Raw genomic sequence first — 22,854 nt, forward strand, 5'->3', positions numbered from 1 at the left:
AAATTTCTCCTCATCTCCTTCCTAAAAGAACGTCCTTTAATTCTGAGGCTGTGACCTCTAGTCCTAGACTCTCCCACTAGTGGAAACATCCTCTCCACATCCACTCTATCCAAGCCTTGCACTATTCTGTACATTTCAATGAGGCCCCCCCTCATTCTTCTAAACTCCAGCGTGTACAGGTCACACTGTATGTACATCACAAAGGGTTGGGTGGATGCATTGGAGTCACGAGTTAATGGCGAAAGAGGCCTTACATCGTACCATGGTGGCCCAAAGTTCCCCCAGCGTCAACAGTCACTGCAGTGAGGGTTAATCGGAAAGATCCAGTCAAAAGCGAGGCCATTCAGCCCATCACGCTGATCAAGTCAAGTCAAGTGAGTTTATTGTCATCTGTCCCTGATAGGACAATTAAATTCTTGCTTTGCTTCAGCACAACAGAACATAGAAACATAGACAATAGGTGCAGGAGTAGGCCATTCGGCCCTTCGAGCCTGCACCGCCATTCAATGTGATCATGGCTGATCATCCAACTCAGTATCCTGTACCTGCCTTCTCTCCATACCCCCTGATGCCTTTAGCCACAAGGGCCACATCTAACTCCCTCTTAAATATAGCCAGTGAACTGGCCTCAACTACCTTCTGTGGCAGAGAATTCCACAGATTCACCACTCTCTGTGTGAAAAATATTTTTCTCATCTTGGTCCTAAAGGATTTCCTCTTTATCCTTAAACTGTGACCCCTTGTCCTAACATAGTAGGCATTGACTACAAACCATATCAGTGTGTCCACATACCATTATATAAATATATACACACATGAATAAGTGCAAATAACAGATAATGGGCTATTAATGTTCAGAGTTTTGACCAAGCCATGTTTAATAGCCTGATGACTGTGGGGAAGTAGCTATTCCTGAACCTGGTTGTTGCAGTCTTCAGGCTAACTCTTTGAAGGAACGCCCTATAGATTTTATACTTTAGAGATACAGCGTGGAAACAAGCCCTTCGGCCCACCGAATCCACGCTGACCATCGACCACCCCGTACACCAGGGGTTCCCAACCTTTTTTGTTCCCGTTTACCCCTGGCAACTTTAATGGCACGTAACAATGTTGTTTCATTTATTTATGAACGACTAATGATGAACAGATACCGGTTTACCAGAACCAAACGCAGTCAGTCAATGAGAAAAAATACTTACAATTCCAGAATCGAGGTAGGGGAAATTTACCCCTTGGGGGTAAATGTATCCCAGGTTGGGAACCCTTGCCAGACACTAACCTACACACACTAGGGACAATTTGCAATTTTTACCAAAGCCAAATTAACCTCCAAACCTGTACCTCTGTGGAGTGTGGGAGGAAACCGGAGAAAACCCACGCAGGTCACGGGGAGAACGTACAAACTCCGTACAGACAGCGCCCGTAGTCAGGATCGAACCCGCTTCTCAGACGCTGTGAGGCAGCAACTCTACCGCTGCACTACCGTGCTGGCCTTTCACAACTGGACTTATGGCCCTGTCCCACGGTACGAGTTCATTCCAAGAGCTCTCCCCGATTTATGGTAATGGCTGTCGTCGGTACTCGGGGCTCTCATGGACATGGTTCAACAAGTTGGAAAATCTTCACGACTCTTCCCGAGCTTACCTGCCGTTAGCGAGTCTTCCCGAGTACCTGCCGTTAGCGTTACAAGCCACTAAGAGACGTCCCCGAGCTCCGACGTACCCGCTACGTTCATTCTCCGTGCTTACCACGAGTTTGATTTTTTTTAAACTCGGGAGAGCTCTTGGAATGAACTCGCACCGTGGGGCAGGGCCATTACTGCCTCAGCCCACTTCCAAACAGCCCTGCTAAATTTTTACTCTGGTTTAGAGATACAGCGTAGAAACGGGCCCTTCAGCCCACCGAGTCCGCACTGACCAATGATCACCCCATACGCTAGTTTTATGTCCTACACATCTTACACACTAGGCAATAATAATAATAATAATAATGGATGGGATTTATATAGCGCCTTTCTAATACTCAAGGCGCTTTACATCGCATTATTCATTCACTCCTCAGTCACACTCGGTGGTGGTGAGCTACTTCTGTAGCCACAGCTGCCCTGGGGCAGACTGACGGAAGCGTGGCTGCCAATCTGCGCCTACGGCCCCTCCGACCACCACCAATCACTCACACACATTCACACACATTCACACACAGGCAAAGGTGGGTGAAGTGTCTGCCCAAGGACACAACGACAATCTACTGAACCCAACTAACCTACAAGCCTGCCCGTCTTGGGAGTGTGGGAGGAATACAGAGCACGAGGGGGAAGACATATGTTGTCAATAGACAATAGGTGCAGGAGTAGGCCATTCGGCCCTTCAAGCCAGCACTGCCATTCAATGTGATCATGGCTGATCATCCACAATCAGTACCCCGTTCCTGCCTTCTCCCCATATCCCCTGACTCCGCTATTTTTAAGAGCCCTATCTAACTCTCTCTTGAAAGCATCCAGAGAACCGGCCTCCACCGCCCTCTGAGGCAGACTCACCACTCTCTGTGAGAAAAAGTGTTTCCTCGTCTCCCTTCTAAATGGCTTACCCCTTATTCTTAAACTGTGTGGCCCCTGGTTCTGGACTCCCCCAACATCGGGAACATGTTTCCTGCCTCTAGCGTGTCAAGATAAAGGGAATAGTTCAAAGGTCTCCAATGAGGTAGAGGGGAGGTCAGGACCGCTCTCGGGTTGGTGAGGTGATGGTTCAGTTGCCTGATAACAGTCGGGAAGAAACTGTCCCTGAATCTGGAGGTGTGTGTGTGCGTTTTCACACTTCTGTACCTCTTGCCTGATGGGAGAGGGGGAGAAGTGGGAGTGACCGGGGGCTGAGACTGGTCCTTGATGATGCTGCTGGCCTTGCCGAGGCAGCGTGAGGTGTAGATGGAGTCAATGGAAGGGAGGTTGGTTTGTGTGATGGACTGGGCTGCGTCCACAATTCTCTGCACTTTCTTGCTTCTAGATGTCGAGTGGGGGGTGTGGTGGGGCCTCAGGACCTGGGGGCTGCAGTAGAAACATAGAAACAGAAAATAGGTGCAGGAGTAGGCCATTCGGCCCTTCAAGCCGGCACCGCCATTCAATATGATCACGGCTGATCACCAAAATCAGTATCCTGTTCCTGCTTTTTGCTATATGTTTCTATAAGATCCCCTCTGGTCAGCTAAAAAGGCAATACGGGGAGAATAGATGAGGTACGAAGGTAAGCTAGCCAAGAATATAAAGGCGGATAGTAAAAGCTTCTTTAGGTAAGTGAAGAGGAAAAAATTAGTTAAGACCAAAGTTGGACCCTTGAAGACTGAAAAGGGTGAATTTATTACGGGGAACAAGGAAATGGCAGATGAGTTGAACAGGTACTTTGGATCTGTCTTCACTAAGGAGGACACAAACAATCTTCCTGATATACTAGTGGCCAGAGGATCTGGGGTGACGGAGGAACTGAAGGAAATCCACATTAGGCAGAAAATTGTGTTGCGTAGACTGATGGGATTGAAGGCTGATAAATCCCCAGGGCCTGATGGTCTGCATCCCAGGGTACTTAAGGAAGTGGCTCTAGAAATCGTGGATGCATTGGTGATAATTTTCCAATGTTCTATAGACTCAGGATCAGTTGCTGTGGATTGGAGGGTAGCTAATGTTATCCCACTTTTTAAGAAAGGCGGGAGAGAGAAAACGGGAAATTATAGACCAGTTAGCCTGACATCGATGGTGGGGAAGATGTTGGAGTCAATTATAAAAGATGAAATAGCCGAACATTTGGATGGTAGTAACAGGATCGGTCTGAGTCAGCATGGATTAACGAAGGGGAAATCATGCTTGACTAATCTTCTGGAATTTTTTGAAGATGTAACTAGGAAAATGGACAAGGGAGAGCCAGTGGATGTCGTGTACCTGGACTTTCAGAAAGCATTTGATAAGGTCCCACATAGGAGATTAGTGGGCAAAATTAGGGCACATGGTATTGGGGGTAGAGTGCTGACATGGATAGAGAAGTGGTTGGCAGACAGGAAACAAAGAGTAGGGATTAACGGGTCCCTTTCAGAATGGCAGGCAGTGACTAGTGGGACACCGCAAGGCTCGGTGCTGGGACCGCAGCTATTTACAATATATATTAATGATTTAGATGAAGGGATTTAAAGTAACATCAGCAAATTTGCAGATGACACAAAGCTGGGTGGCAGTGTGAACTGTGAGGAGGATGCTATGAGAATGCAGGGTGACTTGGACAGGTTGGGTGAGTGGGCAGATGCAGTTTAATGTGGATAAATGTGAGGTTATCCACTTTGGTAGCAAAAACAAATTACTATAGGCAGATTACTATCTAAATGATGTCAAGTTGGGAAACGTGGAAGTACAACGGGATCTGGGGGTCCTTGTTCATCAGTCTATGAAAGTAAGCATGCAGGTACAGCAGGCAGTGAAGAAAGCCAATGGCATTTTGTCCTTCATAACAATAGAAACATAGAAAATAGGTTCAGGAGTAGGCCGTTCGGCCCTTCGAGCTTGCACTGCCATTCAATATGATCATGGCTGATCATCCAACTCAGTATCCTGTACCTGCCTTCTCCCCATACCCCCTGATCCCTTTAGCCACAAGGGCCACATCTAACTCCCTCTTAAATATAGCCAATGAACTGGCCTCAACTATCTTCTGTGGCAGAGAATTCCACAGATTCACCACTCTCTGTGTGAAAAATGTTTTCCTCATCTCGGTCCTAAAAGATTTCCCCCTTATCCTTAAACTGTGACCCCTTGTTCTGGACTTCCCCAACATCGGGAACAATCTTCCTGCATCTAGCCTGTCCAACCCCTTAAGAATTTTGTACGTTTCTATAAGATCCTCCCTCAATCTTCTAAATTCTAGCGAGTACAAGCCGAGTCTATCCAGTCTTTCTTCATATGAAAGTCCTGACATCCCAGGAATCAGTCTGGTGAACCTTCTCTAGTCTCCCTCTATGGCAAGAATGTCTTTCCTCAGATTAGGAGACCAGGAGTTGAGTATAGGAGCAAAGAGGTCCTTCTGCAGTTGTACAGGGCCCTAGTGAGACCACACCTGGAGTATTGTGTGCAGTTTGGAGGCCTGCTTCTCTGGATACTTTCAAGAGAGAGCTAGACAGGGCTCTTTAAGATAGCGGAGTCAGGGGATATGGGGAGAAGGCAGGAACGGGGTACTGATTGGGGATGATCAGCCATGATCACATTGAATGGCAGTGCTGGCTCGAAGGGCCGAATGGCCTACTCCTGAACCTATTGGCTAGCTGTTTATTGATCTGGGCGGATAGTGGCTGTGGACAAGATGCTGGTGAGGCTGGTTGGACAGCATAGTTTCTCCCTGAACTGCCCGGCAAGTGAGTGGGGTTTGTAGACTGCAGCGGATCCACGCATACCGCCGATCACCCATTCAAACACTAGTTCTATGTTGTCCCACTTTCTCATCCACTCCCAACGCACTAGGGGCCATCAACCTACAAACCTGCACATCTTTGGGATATGGGAGGAAACTGGAGCACCCGGAGGAAACCCACGCAGTCAATAGACAATAGGTGCAGGAGTAGGCCATTCGGCCCTTCGAGCCAGCACCGCCATTCAATGTGATCATGGCTGATCATCCCCAATCAGTACCTCGTTCCTGCCTTCTCCCCATATCCCCTGTCTCCGCTATCTGTAAGAGCCCTATCTAGCTCTCTCTTGAAAGCATCCAGAAAGTCATGTGATAGCAGCAGAATTAGGCCATTCAGCCCATCATGTCTACTCTGAAATTCTATCACAGCCGCATTCTCCTGCCTTCTCCCCATAACCCCTGACACCTGCAATAATCTATATTCTATCTATTTCCGCCTAAAAAATATCCATTGACTTGGCCTGCACAGCCGTCTCTGTGGCAATGAATTCCACAGATTCACCACCCTCTGGCTAAAGAAATCCCTCCTCATCACCTTCCTAAAGCAACGTCCTTTTATTCTGAAGGTATGACCTCTGGTCCTAGACTCTCGCACTAGTGGGCAGCACGGTGGCGCAGCGGTAGAACTACTGCCCTGCGGCGCCAGAGACCCGGGTTCGATCCTGCCTGTACGGAGTTTGTACGTTCTCCCCGTGACTTTGTGGGTGTTCTCCAAAGACGTGCAGGTTTGTAGGTTAATTGTCGTGGTATTAATGTAAATCTGTCCCTAGTGTGTGTAGGCTGGCGTCAGTGTGCGGGGATCGCCGGTCGGCACGGACTATGTGGGCCGAAGGGTCTGTTTCCGCACTGTTGCGCTAAACGCAGATGTGGACACGTCCTTGAGTGTTGGGGTTCAGGCGGGGGGAGGGGGGTGTGTACCCCTTATTCTTAAACTGTGTGTACACCCTCAGTTTAAGAATAAGAGGTAAGCCATTTAGAACGGAGACGAGGAAACACTTCTTCACCCAGAGAGTTGTGAGTCTGTGGAATTCTCTGCCTCAGAGGGCGGTGTCATAAGCTCATAAGGTAATAAGTGATAGGAGTAGAATTAGGCCATTAGGCCCATCTAGTTTATCTTTACGGGTGTCAGGGGTTATTGGGAGAAGGCAGGAGAATGGGGCTGAGATAGATCAGCCGTGAATGAATTTCGGAGTGGACTTGATGGACTGAATGGCCTAATTCTGCTCCTATCACATTAAGACTGCCGCTATCTTTAAGAGCCCTATCTAGCTCTCTCTTGAAAGTTTGCAGAGAACCTGCCTCCACCGCCCTCTGAGGCAGAGAATTCCACAGACAGGGGATATGGGGAGGAGGCAGGAACGGGGTACTGATTGGGGATGATCAGCCATGATCACATTGAATGGCGGTGCTGGCTCGAGGGGCCGAATGGCCTACTCCTGCACCTATTGTCTGGGCCTGGTGGTCTGGTGGGGATACCTGGACAAATGTTTCCCCTTCACCGCTGCTCCATCCCATCCAGGTGTGGAAGACCAGATGGCCCTCGCGTTGGAGATGAGCAAGAGGGAGGAGAGGCAGCGACTGGAGGCCGAGACCTCGCGAGGGGGGACGTCCGCTGGGAACCTGCCCCCCGGCCCCGGCCCCGGCTACGCGCGGGACGAGGACGATGAGGACGAGGACCTCCAGCTGGCCATGGCCTACAGCCTGTCGGAGATGGAAGCCCAGGGGCGCGGAGCAGGTGGGAGAGGAGGGAGGGGTCGGGGACGGGGTCGGGGACGGGGACGTTCCCAGGAGCCGGCGGCCCTGGTCAGGGCCAGCCCCAGGGGCTCGAGCACGAGCCACAGCACGGAGGTGACGTCCCCGGGGTCCGACCCGTCCCTGACTGAGCGCGAGGCCAAGAAGAGGAAGTGTCTCATCATCTGAGCTTTTCTCCCTCTTCCCCCCCCCCCCCTCCTCACACATCTCCTCCTCCTCCCTCCCTACCCCCCTCTCCTCTCTCACCCCAACACTAACAGTGCCAAAGCCCTCTTGCCAACACTTAACAGTGCCAAAGCCTTACTTGCAAAGGAGCGGAGAAACACACTCACAGATAACAATCAATCAATATCAGTTTTATTCACATAAAGTGCAAGTTTAAATGAATTTGCCAGCAGCGGTACAAATGAAAAAAGAACACACAAAAACACGATAAAAATTGAACCACAGCATTCATCACCAGTGGTAAACTGGGCCTAAAAATATTGGTTGCCAGGAGACAAAGGGGGCCCACCCACAACTACAATGCTATCATTTAACAGGGGCCCACTTGCTATCACTTCATCAGGGGCCCACTTGCCATCGGGCAAGCTGACACCCTGGCCAGTCCGCCACTGTTTAGCACTGCGGTGGAAGGCACAACATGTGGCCAGTCCTCCTCCATTTCCCCCCGTGGTCTGGACCTCAACCCTCCTCAGCCGTCGCTGCGGGCGTCCAGGAATTGTAGGCATGTAAAGTCCAGATAAAATCCAGGGCCTGATCCTTCAATTCCGCTTCTGTCTCTCCTCCCTCCCTCCCCACCCCCCCACCACCTCTCCGCTCAGGGTTTTATTCTTCTTTCCGTGTCCATCTTGTTTCAAACGTTGACATCGCTGCCATCGTCAAGGATGCTAGCATCCGGTGACAAGCAGTGGGGAAGCCATCACTTGTCGCCATAGACGACATTAGCTCGTGATACCTCCTGTTTCCAGCCCCCCCCCCGCGCGACGTGGGCGTTTCTGCCACAGGGTTTTATTGATTTGAATTAACACTTGCTGCCAGCTCTGTTCCTCGTCGGTACGCGAGACTTCCAAGAGCCCAGAGGTCGCAGGAACGGAATCTGGCCGTTCAGTCCCATCAGGTCTCCACTGCCCAGGTAGACCAAAAAAAAAACGAGTAACTCAGCGGGCGAGGCAGCGTCTACGGAGAGAAGGAACTGGCGACCTTTCGGGTCGAGACCCAAGTATAGGGCCTGTCCCACCAGCATGCGACCTGCATGCGGCGAGCGCGACCAAACCGGAAGCGGGGGCCGCGCGGAGGTCGAGTGAGTGACGGGAAGTTCGCGCGTGACGTACGGCGTCGAGGCGGTGCGTACGGCGTCGAGGCCGTTGTCGCGAGGAATCTTTGAACGCGGTCAGTTTTTCGGATCCCCGCGCGATGTCGGGACCAGCTCCGCCACAACTCCATACGGCTCCGGCGATCGAGGTGGGACCGGCCCCGCGAGGCCGTACGGCTCAAGCGACCACGTTAGGACGCGCTTGCCGCATGGAGTCGCATGCTCGTGGGACAGGCCTGTTAACTCAGCGGGTGAGGCAGCTTCTATGGAGAGAAGGAATTGGCGTCGCCAATTCCTTCTCTCCATAGACGCTGCCCCACCCGCTGAGTTACTCCAGCATTTTCTGTCCACCTCCGATCCAACCAGCATCTGCAGTTCTCTCTTCCCCCACGTCCGAGAGACCAAAGGGTTGGCAGGTGAATTGGCTGTTGTAAATTGCTCCTCATGTGTAGGTGAGTGGTAACATTTCGGGAGAGAGTTCATCATAAGATCATATAAGTGATAGGAGTAGAATTAGGCCATTCGACCCACCATGTCTACTCCGCCATTCAAAGGCTGATCTATCTCTCCCTCCTAACCCCATTCTCCTGCCTTCTCCCCCCCCCCCCAACACCCGCACTAATCAATTACCGACCAATCATTGAACTTGCTGTGGAGAAGGTGACTCTTCGGTCCGTCACGTTTTTGTGGCACCCCACGCCACATCCCTTATTTAAAAAGGAAAAGTCGGGCTAGGTGGTGTAGTCCACAGAGCGCACTCGATTCTAAAATGGCGCCCGGCTGCCTTATGCCTGTCCGGGCCTCCACCCCGTATCTAACGCGTGCCGACCCTTCTCTGCAAGTATCTGGCCCTTCACGTATTCCAAATCCTCTGATGGGTGAAGATCGCACAGGCAGACCAGGCCCGCTGGGATAGGAACTGGTCCTGTGCTTAAAGACCAGGCAGGCCAGTGATGGGCTCAGCTTGGAGCATTTTTTAATTTTTTATTTTTAATACAAATATTCCAAAAAAAACAAAACCGACACACAAAGTGGTATAGCGTTAATATCAAAAGCTGCCTGTGTCAGCAGTTTACAAGCGAGTCGAAAATTCAATTTTAAATCCTGCCATCCTTGTCTAGAATAAGTGTCCCCATGCGTTTTTTTCTTTCTATACAAAATGCTTTTATTCAGAACAAACAAAAATACAAAGTAGTAACACGATCCGAGAATGCCTATATTGGCATTTTACAAAGTTATCAAATTAAAATATTAACCTTTTTATCAACAATACATTCGACCTCCCGCAGCGACCAGCGTTGGCGGAAGGCCCCCACAGTCCCCGTGGTCACCGCGTGTGTGTTCCCTCTCCAGGGACACGCGGGCACGGACGTAACCCCGTCGACTGCCCGCTGCCTGGACCCGCGAACGGCCATCTTGGCCAGGCCCAGGAGCAGACCGACAGGGAGATCCCCTCCTCCCTCCCCCCCCCCCCCTGTCAATCAATAACGACGGGCTAAAGTGGAGCCAAAACTGGAGGAGCAGCCCCTTCAGATACTCGAACAGGGGCTGCAACCTCTCACATTGTGCATACAAATGGTACACGGACTTCTCCTCGCCGCAGAAGTAACTGGCAGGGGTGGAGAGTGTTGCAGGCCACACTCTCCACCCCAGGTCCCCGATGTAAAGGGGGAGGACTCCCTTGTAGAGAGACCTCCACTGGGGACCGCTCCCGCTGTCAGGTGGTAACACGGACCGCCAGGAGCATGTCCCCTGTCTCTGCCCTGGGAGTGTGCGGTGGGGACAGTATGGAGGGGGCTTCACTCTGCATCCAACCTACACTGCGCCGTTTCTGGGAGTGCATGGCAGGACCGCGTGGAGGAGGTGTACTCCATCTCTCCTGCCCACGTGGAGTTTGACAGTGCGGTTACAGTCGATCCTTTCACCTTTCTCAGTCGCCAGGGACATGAACGGCCGGGGCTGTGTTGTTGTCCGTTGCGTTTGTTAACCCGTGCGGTGGCTGTCTGGCAGACACAAATTGTCCGGCTGTATGCATGCTGCGTTTCAAACCACAGCTTCTCCAGTTCTCTTCCTTTTCCCTCTCTTTATCAGGAGCGGAATTCCAGGCATACTCAGGCTGACTAGCTATCGTTATTTTCCAACAGGTAATATACCTACATTTTCCTTTAACCGTGGTAACTTTGGGTGGATTGCCCGCTTGCTTGTTGTGCTGCCTGTCGTGTGCAACTTGTGTGTGATCCTGACGTCACTCCTGTTGTTTGATAATCACTTTAACCAAAGATCCTACAGCGAGCAAGATAGATCACTGATGAAAAAGACGTAGTACGGTCATGGGTAATTTTCGGCCCCATTTCCGTAACCGGCTTCCGTCTCCGCACCAAAGATCCCATAGAAACATAGACAATAGGTGCAGGAGTACACCATTCGGCCCTTCGAGCCTTCACCGCCATTCAATATGATCATGGCTGATCATCCAACTCAGTATCCCATCCCTGCCTTCTCTCCATACCCCCTGATCCCTTTAGCCACAAGGGCCACATCTAACTCCCTCTTAAATATAGCCAATGAACTGTGGCCTCAACTACCTTCTGTGGCAGAGAATTCCACAGATTCACCACTCTCTGTGTAAAAAATGATATTCTCATCTCGGTCCTAAAAGACTTCCCTCTTATCCTTAAACTGTGACCCCTAGTTCTGGACTAGGGGAGAATACGTGTTCGGCACGGACTAGAAGGGTCGAGATGGCCTGTTTCCGTGCTGTAATTGTTATATGGTTATATTATTATTATATGGACTTCCCCAACATCGGGAATAATCTTCCTGCATCTAGCCTGTCCAACCCCTTAGCGGAGACGGAAGCCGGTTCCGGAAACATCCTCGTAAATATAAAAGTTCTTTGGTAAAAATCTTCTCCTCGTTTTCAGAATTATAATTTATTAACACAAACTGTTCCCCCGCAACGTTGATTACACTGCGAGTCGGGTCGGGTTACTGAAATGGATGAAAAAAAGGCCCACTTTCCACTCCGTTGCGTGCTACACTCCAGCCCATTGCGTTTAGAAGGAGTGGTCTATCTTGCTCCGCTATAGGTTCTTTGACTGTAACTGCCCCTTCCCATTCCCACGCTGACCTTGCAGACGCTGGTTTTACACCGAAGACAGACTCAAAATGCAGGAGTAACTCAGCGGGACAGGCAGCGTCTGTGGAGAGAAGGAATGGGCGACGTCTCGGGTCAAGACCCTTCTTCAGACTGAGAGTCAGGGGAGAGGGAAACGAGAGATATGGAAAATGGTGCAGAACTCTCGATGGAGAGAGGAGATCTTCGTCAAAGTTGGCCCACCTTGTGGAAGTTCCACAGTGGGGCAGACAAAATGTGCGGGAACTGCAGATGCTGGTTTATTACCGAAGACAGACACAAAATACTGGAGTAACTTAGCGGGACATAGAAACATAGAAAATAGGTGCAGGAGTAGGCCATTCGGCCCTTCGACCCTGCACCGCCATTCAATATGATCATGGCTGATCATCCAACTCAGTATCCTGTACCTGCCTTCTCTCCATACCCCCTGATCCCTTTAGCCACAAGGGGCCACATCTAACTCCCTCTTAAATATAGCCAATGAACTGTGGCCTCAACTACTTTCTGTGGCAGAGAATTCCACAGATTCACCACTCTCTGTGTGAAAAATGTTTTTCTCATCTCGGTCCTAAAAGATTTCCCCCTTATCCTTAAGCTGTGACCCCTTGTTCTGGACTTCCCCAACATCGGGAACAATCTTCCTGCATCTAGCCTGTCCAACCCCTTAAGAATTTTGTAAGTTTCTATAAGATCCCCCCTCAATCTTCTAAATTCTAGCGAGTACAAGCCGAGTCCCAGCTTCTAGCGAGTATAAGCCGGGACAGGCAGCAACTCTGGAGAGAAGGGATGGGTGACATTTCAGGTCGAGACATTTCGTCTGCTCCACAGCGAAATCTCAAGGTCTGCGTACTTTGAAGAAGTTTCTCCTCTCCCCTGACTCTCAGTCGGAAGAAGGGTCTCGACCCGAAACATCACCCATTCCTTCACTCCAGTGATGCTGCCTGTCCCGCTGAGTTTCTCTAACTTCAAGTAACCCCCTGCATTCCCTCTCCCTCCATCCCTCCCCCACCCAAGTCGCACCAGCTTCTCGTTCTCACCCAACAAACAGCTGACAATGACCTGTTTCCTTTCTCGCCGTTACTTTTTTGCCTAGCTTTCATTCAATTTTGGGGGAGTCCAGAACCAGGGGCCACACAGTTTAAGAATAAGGGGTAAAGTCATTTAGAACGGAGACGAGGAAACACTTTTTCTCACAGAGAGTGGTGAGTCTGTGGAATTCTCTGCCTCAGAGGGCGGTGGAGGCCGGTTCTCTGGATACTTTCAAGAGAGAGCTAGATAGGGCTCTTAAAAATAGTGGAGTCAGGGGATATGGGGAGAAGGCAGGAATGGGGTACTGATTGGGGATGATCAGCCATGATCACAATGAATGGCGGTGCTGGCATGAAGGGCCGAATGGCCTACCCCTGCACCTATTGTCTATTGTCAACCACTCTGTGAAACGTCACCTATCCATGTTCTCCACAGATGCTGCCTGACCCGCTGAGTTACTCCAGCACTCTGTGAAACGTCACCTATCCATGTTCTCCACAGATGCTGCCTGACCCACTGAGTTACTCCAGCACTCTGTGAAACGTCACCTATCCGTGTTCGCCACAGATGCTGCCTGACCCGCTGAGTTACTCCAGCATTTTGTGTCTATCATCATAATGAACCAGCATCGTATCGGGCCAAAACTCTTTTGGAAATAGGCAACGTTTCGGGCTGAAACCCTTCCGGGTTTCGGCCCGAAACGTTGCCTATTTCCTTCACTCCACAGATGCTGCCTGACCCGCTGAGTTACTCCAGCACTCTGTGAAACGTCACCTATCCACGTTCTCCACAGATGCTGCCTGACCCGCTGAGTTACTCCAGCACTCTGTGAAACGTCACCTATCCATGTTCCCCACAGATGCTGCCTGACCCGCTGAGTTACTCCAGCACTCTGTGTCTATCTTCGCTTGTTTTGTTTGTCTCTCTGCTTGACGTCGCTTGATTTTTTCTTCCCTGCTGAAACTTTTGCCTCTCATTTCTAGGATTGGAAGTCAGGGGTGGAGGCTGGCACGACCGGGGCGTATTTGACAGGCAGTACTCGCGATGGCTGGGAGATCAACGCTGTAACGGTTCTGAGCTGTTGTTTCTCCAAATTCATTTTATGCAGGAGCACTTTAACTGGGAATATGCAGCACTGTCCTTTGTGTGTTTGAAAATGACCGGACAATTCGGAGTGCACCATGTGTACGCAGCAATTTACTGTTTAATGAAAGATTCTGTTCTGAACCTTTGTCTTTGATGTCTGGTTTAGTTTAGATTAAGATTCAAGAGAGTTTATTGTCATGTGTCCCAGATAGGACAATGAAATTCTTGCTTTCTTCTTCTTGTGTATGGCGTGCACAGCCTAAAGTTGTAAGACAACTTGTTCTCATTGATCTTATTTGATTGTGCACGCCGGGTTGATTGCATTTGTCGAAACAGGGCGGGCCCACGTGAAGGTTGCAATCTCCCCACCCTCAAATTCTTGCTTTGCTTCAGCACAACAGAATATTGCAGGCATAAATAAATACAGACCAGATCAGGTTGTGTCCATATACCATTGAATATATATATACACACACACACATAAATAAGCATATAAAGTGCAGTATGCTAATTAAAGTTCAGATTTCGTTTGAATTGAGTTTAATAAGCCTGATGGCTGTGGGGAAGCAGCTGTTCCTGAACCTGGTTGTTGCAGATTTCAGGCTCCTGTACCTTCTAATGTAACCCCACTTTTTAATAAGGGAGGGAGAGAGAAAACGGGGAAGTACAGACCAGTTAGTCTAACATCGGTAGTGGGGAAACTGCTAGAGTCAGTTATTAAAGATGGGATAGCAGCACATTTGGAAAGTGGTGAAATCATTGGACAAAGTCAGCATGGATTTACGAAAGGTAAATCATGTCTGACGAATCTTATAGAATTTTTCGAGGATGTAACTAGTAGAGTGGATAGGGGAGAACCAGTGGATGTGTTATATCTGGACTTTCAGAAGGCTTTTGACAAGGTCCCACATAAGAGATTAGTATACAAACTTAAAGCACACGATATTAGGGGTTCAGTATTGATGTGGATAGAGAACTGGCTGGCAGACAGGAAGCAAAGAGTAGGAGTAAACGGGTCCTTTTCAGAATGGCAGGCAGTGACTAGTGGGGTACCGCAAGGCTCAGTGCTGGGACCCCAGCTATTTACAATATATATTAATGACCTGGATGAGGGAATTGAATGCAACATCTCCAAGTTTGCGGATGACACGAAGCTGGGGGGCAGTGTTATCTGTGAGGAGGATGCTAGGAGACTGCAAGGTGACTTGGATAAGCTGGGTGAGTGGGCAAATGCATGGCAGATGCAGTATAATGTGCATCAATGTGAGGTTATCCACTTTGGTGGCAAAAACAGGAAAGTAGACTATTATCTGAATGGTGGCCGATTAGGAAAAGGGGAGATGCAACGAGACCTGGGTGTCATGGTACACCAGTCATTGAAAGTAGGCATGCAGGTGCAGCAGGCAGTGAAGAAAGCGAATGGTATGTTAGCATTCACAGCAAAAGGATTTGAGTATAGGAGCAGGGAGGTTCTACTGCAGTTGTACACAGTCTTGGTGAGACCACACCTGGAGTATTGCGTACAGTTTTGGTCTCCTCATCTGAGGAAAGACATTCTTGCCATAGAGGGAGTACAGAGAAGGTTCACCAGACTGATTCCTGGGATGTCAGGACTTTCATATGAAGAAAGACTGGATAGACTCGGCTTGTGATCGCTAGAATTTAGAAGATTGAGGGGGGATCTTATAGAAACGTACAAAATTCTTAAGGGGTTGGAAACACTAGATGCAGGAAGATTGTTCCCGATGTTGGGGAAGTCCAGAACAAGGGATCACAGTTTAAGGATAAGGGGGAAGTCTTTTAGGACCGAGATGAGAAAAACATTTTCCACACAGAGAGTGGTGAATCTGTGGAATTCTCTGCCACAGAAGATAGTTGAGGCCAGTTCATTGGCTATATTTAAGAGGGAGTTAGATGTGGCCCTTGTGGCTAAGGGATCAGGGGGTATGGAGAGAAGGCAGGTACGGGATACTGAGTTGGATGATCAGCCATGATCATATTGAATGGCGGTGCAGGCTCGAAGGGCCGAATGGCCTACTCCTGCACCTATTTTCTATGTTTCTACCTGAAGGTAGCAGGGAGATGAGTGTGTGGCCAGGATGGTGTGGGTCCTTGATGATGCTGCCTGCCTTTTTGAGGCAGCGACTGCGATAGATCTCCTCGATGAAAGGAAGGTCAGAGCCGATGTTGGACTGGGCAGTGTTTACTACTTTTTGTAATCTTTTCCGCTCCAGGGCGCTCAAGTTGCCGAACCAAGCCACGATGCAACCGGTCAGCATGCTCTCTACTATGCACCTGTAGATGTTCTAGAGAGTCCTCCTTGACAAACCGACTCTCCGTAATCTTCTCAGGAAGTAGAGGCGCTGATAAGCTTTCCTTATGATTGTTTAGAGAAGCAATAGACAATAGGTGCAGGAGTAGGCCATTCAGCCCTTCGAGCCAGCACTGCCATTCACTGTGATCATGGCTGATCATCCACAAACAGTACCCCGTTCCTGCCTTCTTCCCATATCCCCTGACTCCGCTATCTTTAAGAGCTCTGTCTAACTCTCCCTTGAAAGCATCCAGAGAATTGGCCGCCGCTGCCTTCTGAGGCAGAGAATCCCACAGATTCACAACCCTCTGCGTGGAATCAGGCCCTTCGGCCCGCCGAGTCCGTGCCGACCGGTGATCACCCTGTACACTAACACTAGCCTACACACACTAGACCAGCGATTCCCGTACACCGACACTATCCTACACCGGGGGAAATATACAATTGTAACTGAAGCCAATTAACCTACAAACCTGCACGTCTTTGGAGTGTGGGAGGAAACCGGAGCACCCGGAGAAAATCCATGCAGGTCACGGGGAGAACGTGCAAACTCCATACCAACAGCTCCCGTAGTCAGGATCGAACCCGGGTCTCTGGCGCCGTGAGGCAGCAACTCTACCGCTGCCCCACCGTGCCGCCCCTCAATAGGATTGGCTCACAAGTTCACAAGGTATAGGAGTAGAATTAGGCCATTCGGCCCATCGAGTCTACTCCGCCATTCAATCTCTGCCTCCTAATCCCATTTTCCTGCCTTCTCCCCGTAACCCTTGACGCCCTTTTCTTATCTTGAATTTGAGACTGGGTCAACGCACACTCTTGAGGAGATTTACTAGAATGTTGCCTGGGTTTCAGCACCTAAGTTACAGAGAAAGGTTGAACAAGATAGGTCTTTATTCTTTGGAGCGCAGAAGGTTAAGGGGGGACTTGATAGACTTTAAAATGATGAGAGGGAGAGACAGAGTTGACGTGGATAAGCTTTTTCCATTGAGAGTAGGGAAGATTCAAACAAGAGGACATGATTTGAGAATTAAGGGACAAAAGCTTAGGGGCAACATGAGGGGGAACTTCTTTACTCAGAGAATGGTAGCTGTGTGGAATGAGCTTCTAGTGGAAGTGGTGGAGGCAGGTTCGATTTTATCATTTAAAAATAAATTGGATAGTTATATGGACGGGAAAGGAATGGAGGGTTATGGTCTGAGTGCAGGTAGATGGGACTAGGTGAGAGTAAGTGTTTGGCACGGACTAGAAGGGCCGAGATGGCCTGTTTCCGTGCTGTCATTGTTATATGGTTAACACTTGTGAGAACAGAAGGAGACAGGAGACAGACGTCTGCAGATGCACAGAACAACGCAACAACTTTATTCACATCAAAATACAAAATTAAATCCATTTTCTTTTAGAAATTTTCTCTGAAGGTTTGGGATGGGATGGGATGCTGCACTAGGACGTTTGACCACTAGCTTAGGGTGAAGCACAGAGCAGCAGGTTAATTAAATTACATCATGTCCCTCCCCCCGTACAGAATAACATATCAGTCTCGCCGGCCTGGATGTCTGCCCTGGGTGCGCTGGAACTATCTATTCAAGAGAGAGTTCAATTTAGCTCTTAAGGCTAACTAACGAAATCAAGGGATATGGGGAGAAAGCAGGAACGGGGTGCTGATTCTGGATGATCAGCCATGATCACATTGAATGGCAGTGCTGGCTGAAAGGTGTGTGTGTGTGTGTGTGTGTGTGTGTGTGTGTGTGTGTGTGTGTGTGTGTCAGTGTGTGTGTGTCAGTGTGTGTGTGATGGTGTGTGTGTGTGTGTGTGTGATGATGTGTGTGTGTGTAATGCTGTGTGTGTCTGTGTGTGTGTGTCTGTGTGTGTGTGTGCGTGATGGTGTGTGTGTGTCAGTGTGCGCGTGTGATGGTGTGTGTGTGCGTGATGGTATGTGTGTGTGTGTCTGTGTGTGTCAGTGCGCGTGTGATGGTGTGTGTGTGTGTGTGCGTGATGGTATGTGTGTGTGTGTCTGTGTGTGTCAGTGTGCGCGTGTGATGGTGTGTGTGTGTGCGTGATGGTATGTGTGTGTGTGTCTGTGTGTGTCAGTGCGCGTGTGATGGTGTGTGTGTGTGCGTGATGGTGTGTGTCTGTGTGTGTCAGTGTGCGCGTGTGATGGTATGTGTGTGTGTGTGTGTCAGTGTGTGTGTGTGTGTGTGTGTGTGTGATGGTGTCAGGGTTTAGTTTAGTTTAGAGATACAGCGCAGAAACAGGCCCTTCGGCCCGCCGAGTCGAAAACTGACCAGTGATCCCAGCACGCTAACACTATCCTACACCCACCAGGGACAATGTTTACATTTACCGAGCCAATTAACCTACAAACCTGCACGTCTTTGGAGTGTGGGAGGAAACCGAAAATCTTGGCGAAAACCCACGCGGGTCACCAGAGACTGTTCTACCACCAGGTTCAACCGGGGGAGGTTGTGGATCAACATTAGGTAGTGGATGGGAGGGGCGGGGGGTTGAGGATAGAGGGTGGAGGGGAGGGTAGGGATGGGGGGAGGTGGGGGAGTGGAGGTGAGGGGGGAGGAAGTTGATAGTGAGGGGGAGGGGAGGGGGTTGAGGGAGGGAGGGGTGTAGTGGAGGTGTGGGGGGGGGGGGGAGTTCAGGGTGATCCAGCGTTGTCGGGGGGGGGGGGGCTCCGTGTGAGATTCCTTGTGAGGGGGAGGGGGGGTGAACCGGACCCGCCCCAGAGAGACACGATACTGAGCGTGAGGGGGGGGGACATAAAGCCAGGGGGGTAGAGGAGGGGGTGGGGGGGGAACGACGACTAACAGAGGGGCAAGCAGCGGCCCCAGCTCACGGTTGACAACAGCGGTGCTGAGCGCGCTCACTGGGGCAGCGCCTTCAGAATGGCGTTCACCTCCTCCGCCACCGCAGTCAACGCAAACTCAAACTGCTCCTGTCGGGGGAAAAAACACAGCGTTTAGTTCAGAGGCGTAGCGTGGAAACAGGCCCTTCGGCCCCACCGTGTCCGTGCCGACCAGCGATCGCCCGTTCACACACTAGTTCAGTCTAGAGATACAGCGCGGAAACAGGCCCTTCGGCCCACCGAGTCCATGCCGACCAGCGATCCCCCCTGCAGGCACCAAGGTGTTTATTATCGCTAGTTGACACTAAATTAACAATAATGTAATTTTACACTCTTTGAGATTATCTTTATAATAATTCTTAAAGATCAGAATTGTCTGTGTATTAAATTAAACTGATATATCTTGCTTCTATCAAGATATTGTTTTAGTTAAGGTTCGAGATTCAGCGCGGAAACAGGCCCTGCGGCCCATCTGGTCCGCGCCGACCAGCGATCACCCCGCACACTAACACTATCCTACACACACTAGGGACAATTTAAAGCCCCTGTCCCACTTTACGAGTTCATTCCAAGATCTCTCCCGAGTTTAAAAAAAAATCAAACTCGTGGGAAGCACGGAGAATGTATGTAGTGGGTACGTCGGAGCTCGGGGACGTCTCTTAGCGGCTCGTAACGCTAACGGCAGGTACTCGGGAAATGCGGTAAGCACGGGAAGACTCGCGAAGATTTTTCAACATGTTGATAGAAAATGTCCACGAGAGCCCCGAGTACCGACGAGCGGCCATTACCGTAAATCTCCGAGTTCGAATCAGGGCAAACTCGGGAGAACTCTTGGAATGAACTCGTACCGTGGGACAGGGCTTTTTAAAAATTTTGTATTACGTTTTTTAACAGTTTCACTGTCCTGATTAATTTCACTGTTTGTTTGACTTCCGACTCGTGTGAGTCTCACCCCCGGTCACTCCCTCTTCTCCCCTCTCCCATCGGGCAAGAGGTACAGAAGTGTGAAAACGAACACACACACCTCCAGATTCAGGGACAGTTTCTTCCCAGCTGTTATCAGGCAACTGAACCATCCTACCACAACCAGAGAGCGGTCCTGACCTCCCATCTACCTCATTGGTGACCTTCGGACTATCTTTGATCGGACTTTGCTGGCTTTACCTTGCATTAAACGTTATTCCCTGATCGTGTATCTGTGCACTGTAAATGGCTCGATTGTAATCATGTGTTGTGTTTAGTTATTTAAGTAAGTAAGTAAGTTTATTGGCCAAGTATTCACATACAAGGAATTTGCCTTGGTGCTCCGCCCACAAGTAACAACATGACATACAGTGACAGTTACGAATGACTCAGAAAACACTAAACATTAATAATAATAAAACATTCATGATAAAACACCATTGATCAAGCATGTGAACCAACAAAATACCAGATCAAAGGGAGGCGACAGATTTTTGGCTGTTGAGTAGAGCAACTACTCGTGGATAAAAACAGTTTTTATGTCTGGCTGTGGCAGCTTTGACAGTCCGGAGTCGCCTTCCAGAGGGAAGTGATTCAAAGGGTTTGTGGCCAGGGTGAGAGGGGTCAGAGATGATCTTGCCCGCTCGCTTCCTGGCCCTTGCAGTGTACAGTTCATCAATGGAGGGAAGGTTGCAGCCAATAACCTTCTCTGCTGATCGGACGATTAGCTTAAAGATACATCACGGAAACAGGCCCTTCGATCCACCGAGTCCGCACCGACCAGCGATCCCTCCCCGCACTTTAACACCATCCTACACCCACCAGGGACAATTTACAGTTACATCAAGCCACTTAACCTCCAGACCTGTACTTCTTTGGAGTGTGGGAGGAAACCGAAGCTAGAAACATAGGAAATAGGTGCAGGAGTAGGCCATTCGGCCCATCGAGCCTGCACCGCCATTCAATATGATCATGGCTGATCATCCAACTCAGTATCCTGTACCTGCCTTCTCTCCATACCCCCTGATCCCTTTAGCCACAAGGGCCACATCTAACTCCCTCTTAAATATAGCCAATGAACTGGCCTCAACTACCTTCTGTGGCAGAGAATTCCACAGATTCACCACTCTCTGTGTGAAAAATGATTTTCTCATCTTGGTCCTAAAAGACTTCCCTCTTATCCTTAAACTGTGACCCCTTAGTTCTGGACTTCCCCAACATCGGGAACAATCTTCCTGCATCTAGCCTGTCCAACCCCTTAAGAATTTTGTAAGTTTCTATAAGACCCCCCCTCAATCTTCTAAATTCTAGCGAGTACAAGCCGAGTCTATCCAGTCTTTCTTCATATGAAAGTCCTGCCATCCCAGGAATCAGTCTGGTGAACCTTCTCTGTACTCCCTCTATGGCAAGAATGTCTTTCCTCAGATCTCGGAGAAAACCCACGCAGGTCACGGGGAGAACTAACAAACACCGTACAGACAGCACCCGTAGTCGGGATCGAACCCGGGTCTCTGGCGCTGTAAGGCAGCAACTCTACCGCTGCGCCACCGTGGCCCCCCTTTCCGCTGACTGGATAGCACGTAACAAAAGCTTTCCACTGTACCTCGGTGCACGTGACAATAAACTAAACGGAACTGAACCTGAAACACTCGAGTTTTACAATTCAGTTTTTAATTACCAAAGCCAATTAAAACCTGCAAACCTGTACTTTGGAGTGTGGGAGGAAACCGGAGCACCCGGAGAAAACCCACGCAGGTCACGGGGAGAGCGTGCAAACGCCGTACAGACAGCACCCGTGGTCAGGATCGAACCCGGGGTCTCTGGCGCTGTGAGGCAGCAACTCTACCCATGTCCGGGAGCCAGGCTGCTTTAAGGGGGGGGGGGGGGGGGGGGAGTCGAACTTGATGGCTCCTTCTGTCCCACCCAACTCTACAGAGACGTGGACCGATGGGGCAGGCCCACAAGTTTGGAGGGATACGGACCAAGCCCGCGGGCAGGTGGGACTAGTGTGGGCAAGTTAGGCTGAAGGGCACCTGAAGGTTACAACACTGGACCACTCTATGACTCTGGACCAACTGGTCACTCCGACAGCTTCTCACCTACCTTGGTGCACACCATTCCAGGCCTTTGGTCCCGTATGTACTCCAGAGTTGCAGCAATGTCAATCTCCTTCACACCTGAAGCCCAGAGGAGAGAAATGTATTAAATATACAACAGACAATAGGTGCAGGAGTAGGCCATTTGGCCCTTCGAGCCAGCGCCGCCATTCAATGTGATCATGGCTGATCATCCACAATCAGTACCCCGTTCCTGCCTTCTCCCCATATCCCCTGACTCCGCTATTTTTAAGAGCCCTATCTAGCTCTCTCGTGAAAGTATCCAGAGAACCGGCCTCCACCGCCCTCTGAGGCAGAGAATTCCACAGACTCACAACTCTCTGTGTGAAAAAGTGTTTCCTCGTCTCCGTTCTAAATGGCTTACTCCTTATTCTTAAACTGTGGCCCCTGGTTCTGGACTCCCCCAACATTGGGAACATGTTTCCTGCCTCTAGCGTGTCCAAACCCTTAACAATCTTATATGTTTCAGTGAGATCCCCTCTCATCCTTCTAAACTCCAGAGTGTACAATCCCAGCTGCTCCATTCTCTCAGTATATGACAGTCCCGCCATCCCAGGAATTAACTGGCCTCAACTACCTTCTGTGGCCGTGAATTCCAGAGATTCACCACTCTCTGTGTGAAAAATGTTTTTCTCATCTCGGTCCTAAAAGATTTCCCCCTTATCCTTAAACTGTGACCCCTTGTTCTGGACTTCCCCAACATCGGGAACAATCTTCCTGCATCTAGCCTGTCCAACCCCTTAAGAATTTTGTAAGTTTCTATAAGATCCCCCCTAAATCTTCTAAATTCTAGCGAGTACAAGCCGAGTCTATCCAGTCTTTCTTCATATGAAAGTCCTGACATCCCAGGAAT

At 49.8% G+C, this 22,854-nt stretch overlaps 2 protein-coding genes across 3 annotated transcripts in view; one reads left to right on the plus strand and one right to left on the minus strand.

Moving 5' to 3' along the window:
• The window catches only part of dnajb2 (DnaJ heat shock protein family (Hsp40) member B2), a 53,764-nt gene extending 39,867 nt beyond the window's left edge, over positions 1-13,897 (plus strand). Inside the window, exons 9-11 of one of the 2 annotated variants that reach the window (XM_033024909.1) lie at positions 6,955-7,170; positions 10,594-10,646; positions 13,654-13,897. In XM_033024909.1, coding sequence (XP_032880800.1) covers positions 6,955-7,170; positions 10,594-10,622 — 245 coding nt within the window. In that variant the 3' untranslated portion in view covers positions 10,623-10,646; positions 13,654-13,897. The remainder of the gene's footprint in view (positions 1-6,954; positions 7,171-10,593; positions 10,647-13,653) is intronic. The other variant, XM_033024910.1, reaches the window with a different exon arrangement.
• Positions 13,898-18,743: 4,846 nt separating this feature from the next.
• The window catches only part of LOC116974909 (receptor-type tyrosine-protein phosphatase-like N), a 27,455-nt gene continuing 23,344 nt past the window's right edge, over positions 18,744-22,854 (minus strand). The window contains 2 exon segments of the mRNA XM_033023517.1: positions 18,744-19,011; positions 21,988-22,061. Coding sequence (XP_032879408.1) covers positions 18,940-19,011; positions 21,988-22,061 — 146 coding nt within the window. The 3' untranslated portion in view covers positions 18,744-18,939.

The sequence above is a fragment of the Amblyraja radiata genome, chromosome 7 (genome assembly GCF_010909765.2).
Source record: "Amblyraja radiata isolate CabotCenter1 chromosome 7, sAmbRad1.1.pri, whole genome shotgun sequence".
NCBI classification, from domain to species: Eukaryota; Metazoa; Chordata; class Chondrichthyes; order Rajiformes; family Rajidae; genus Amblyraja; species Amblyraja radiata.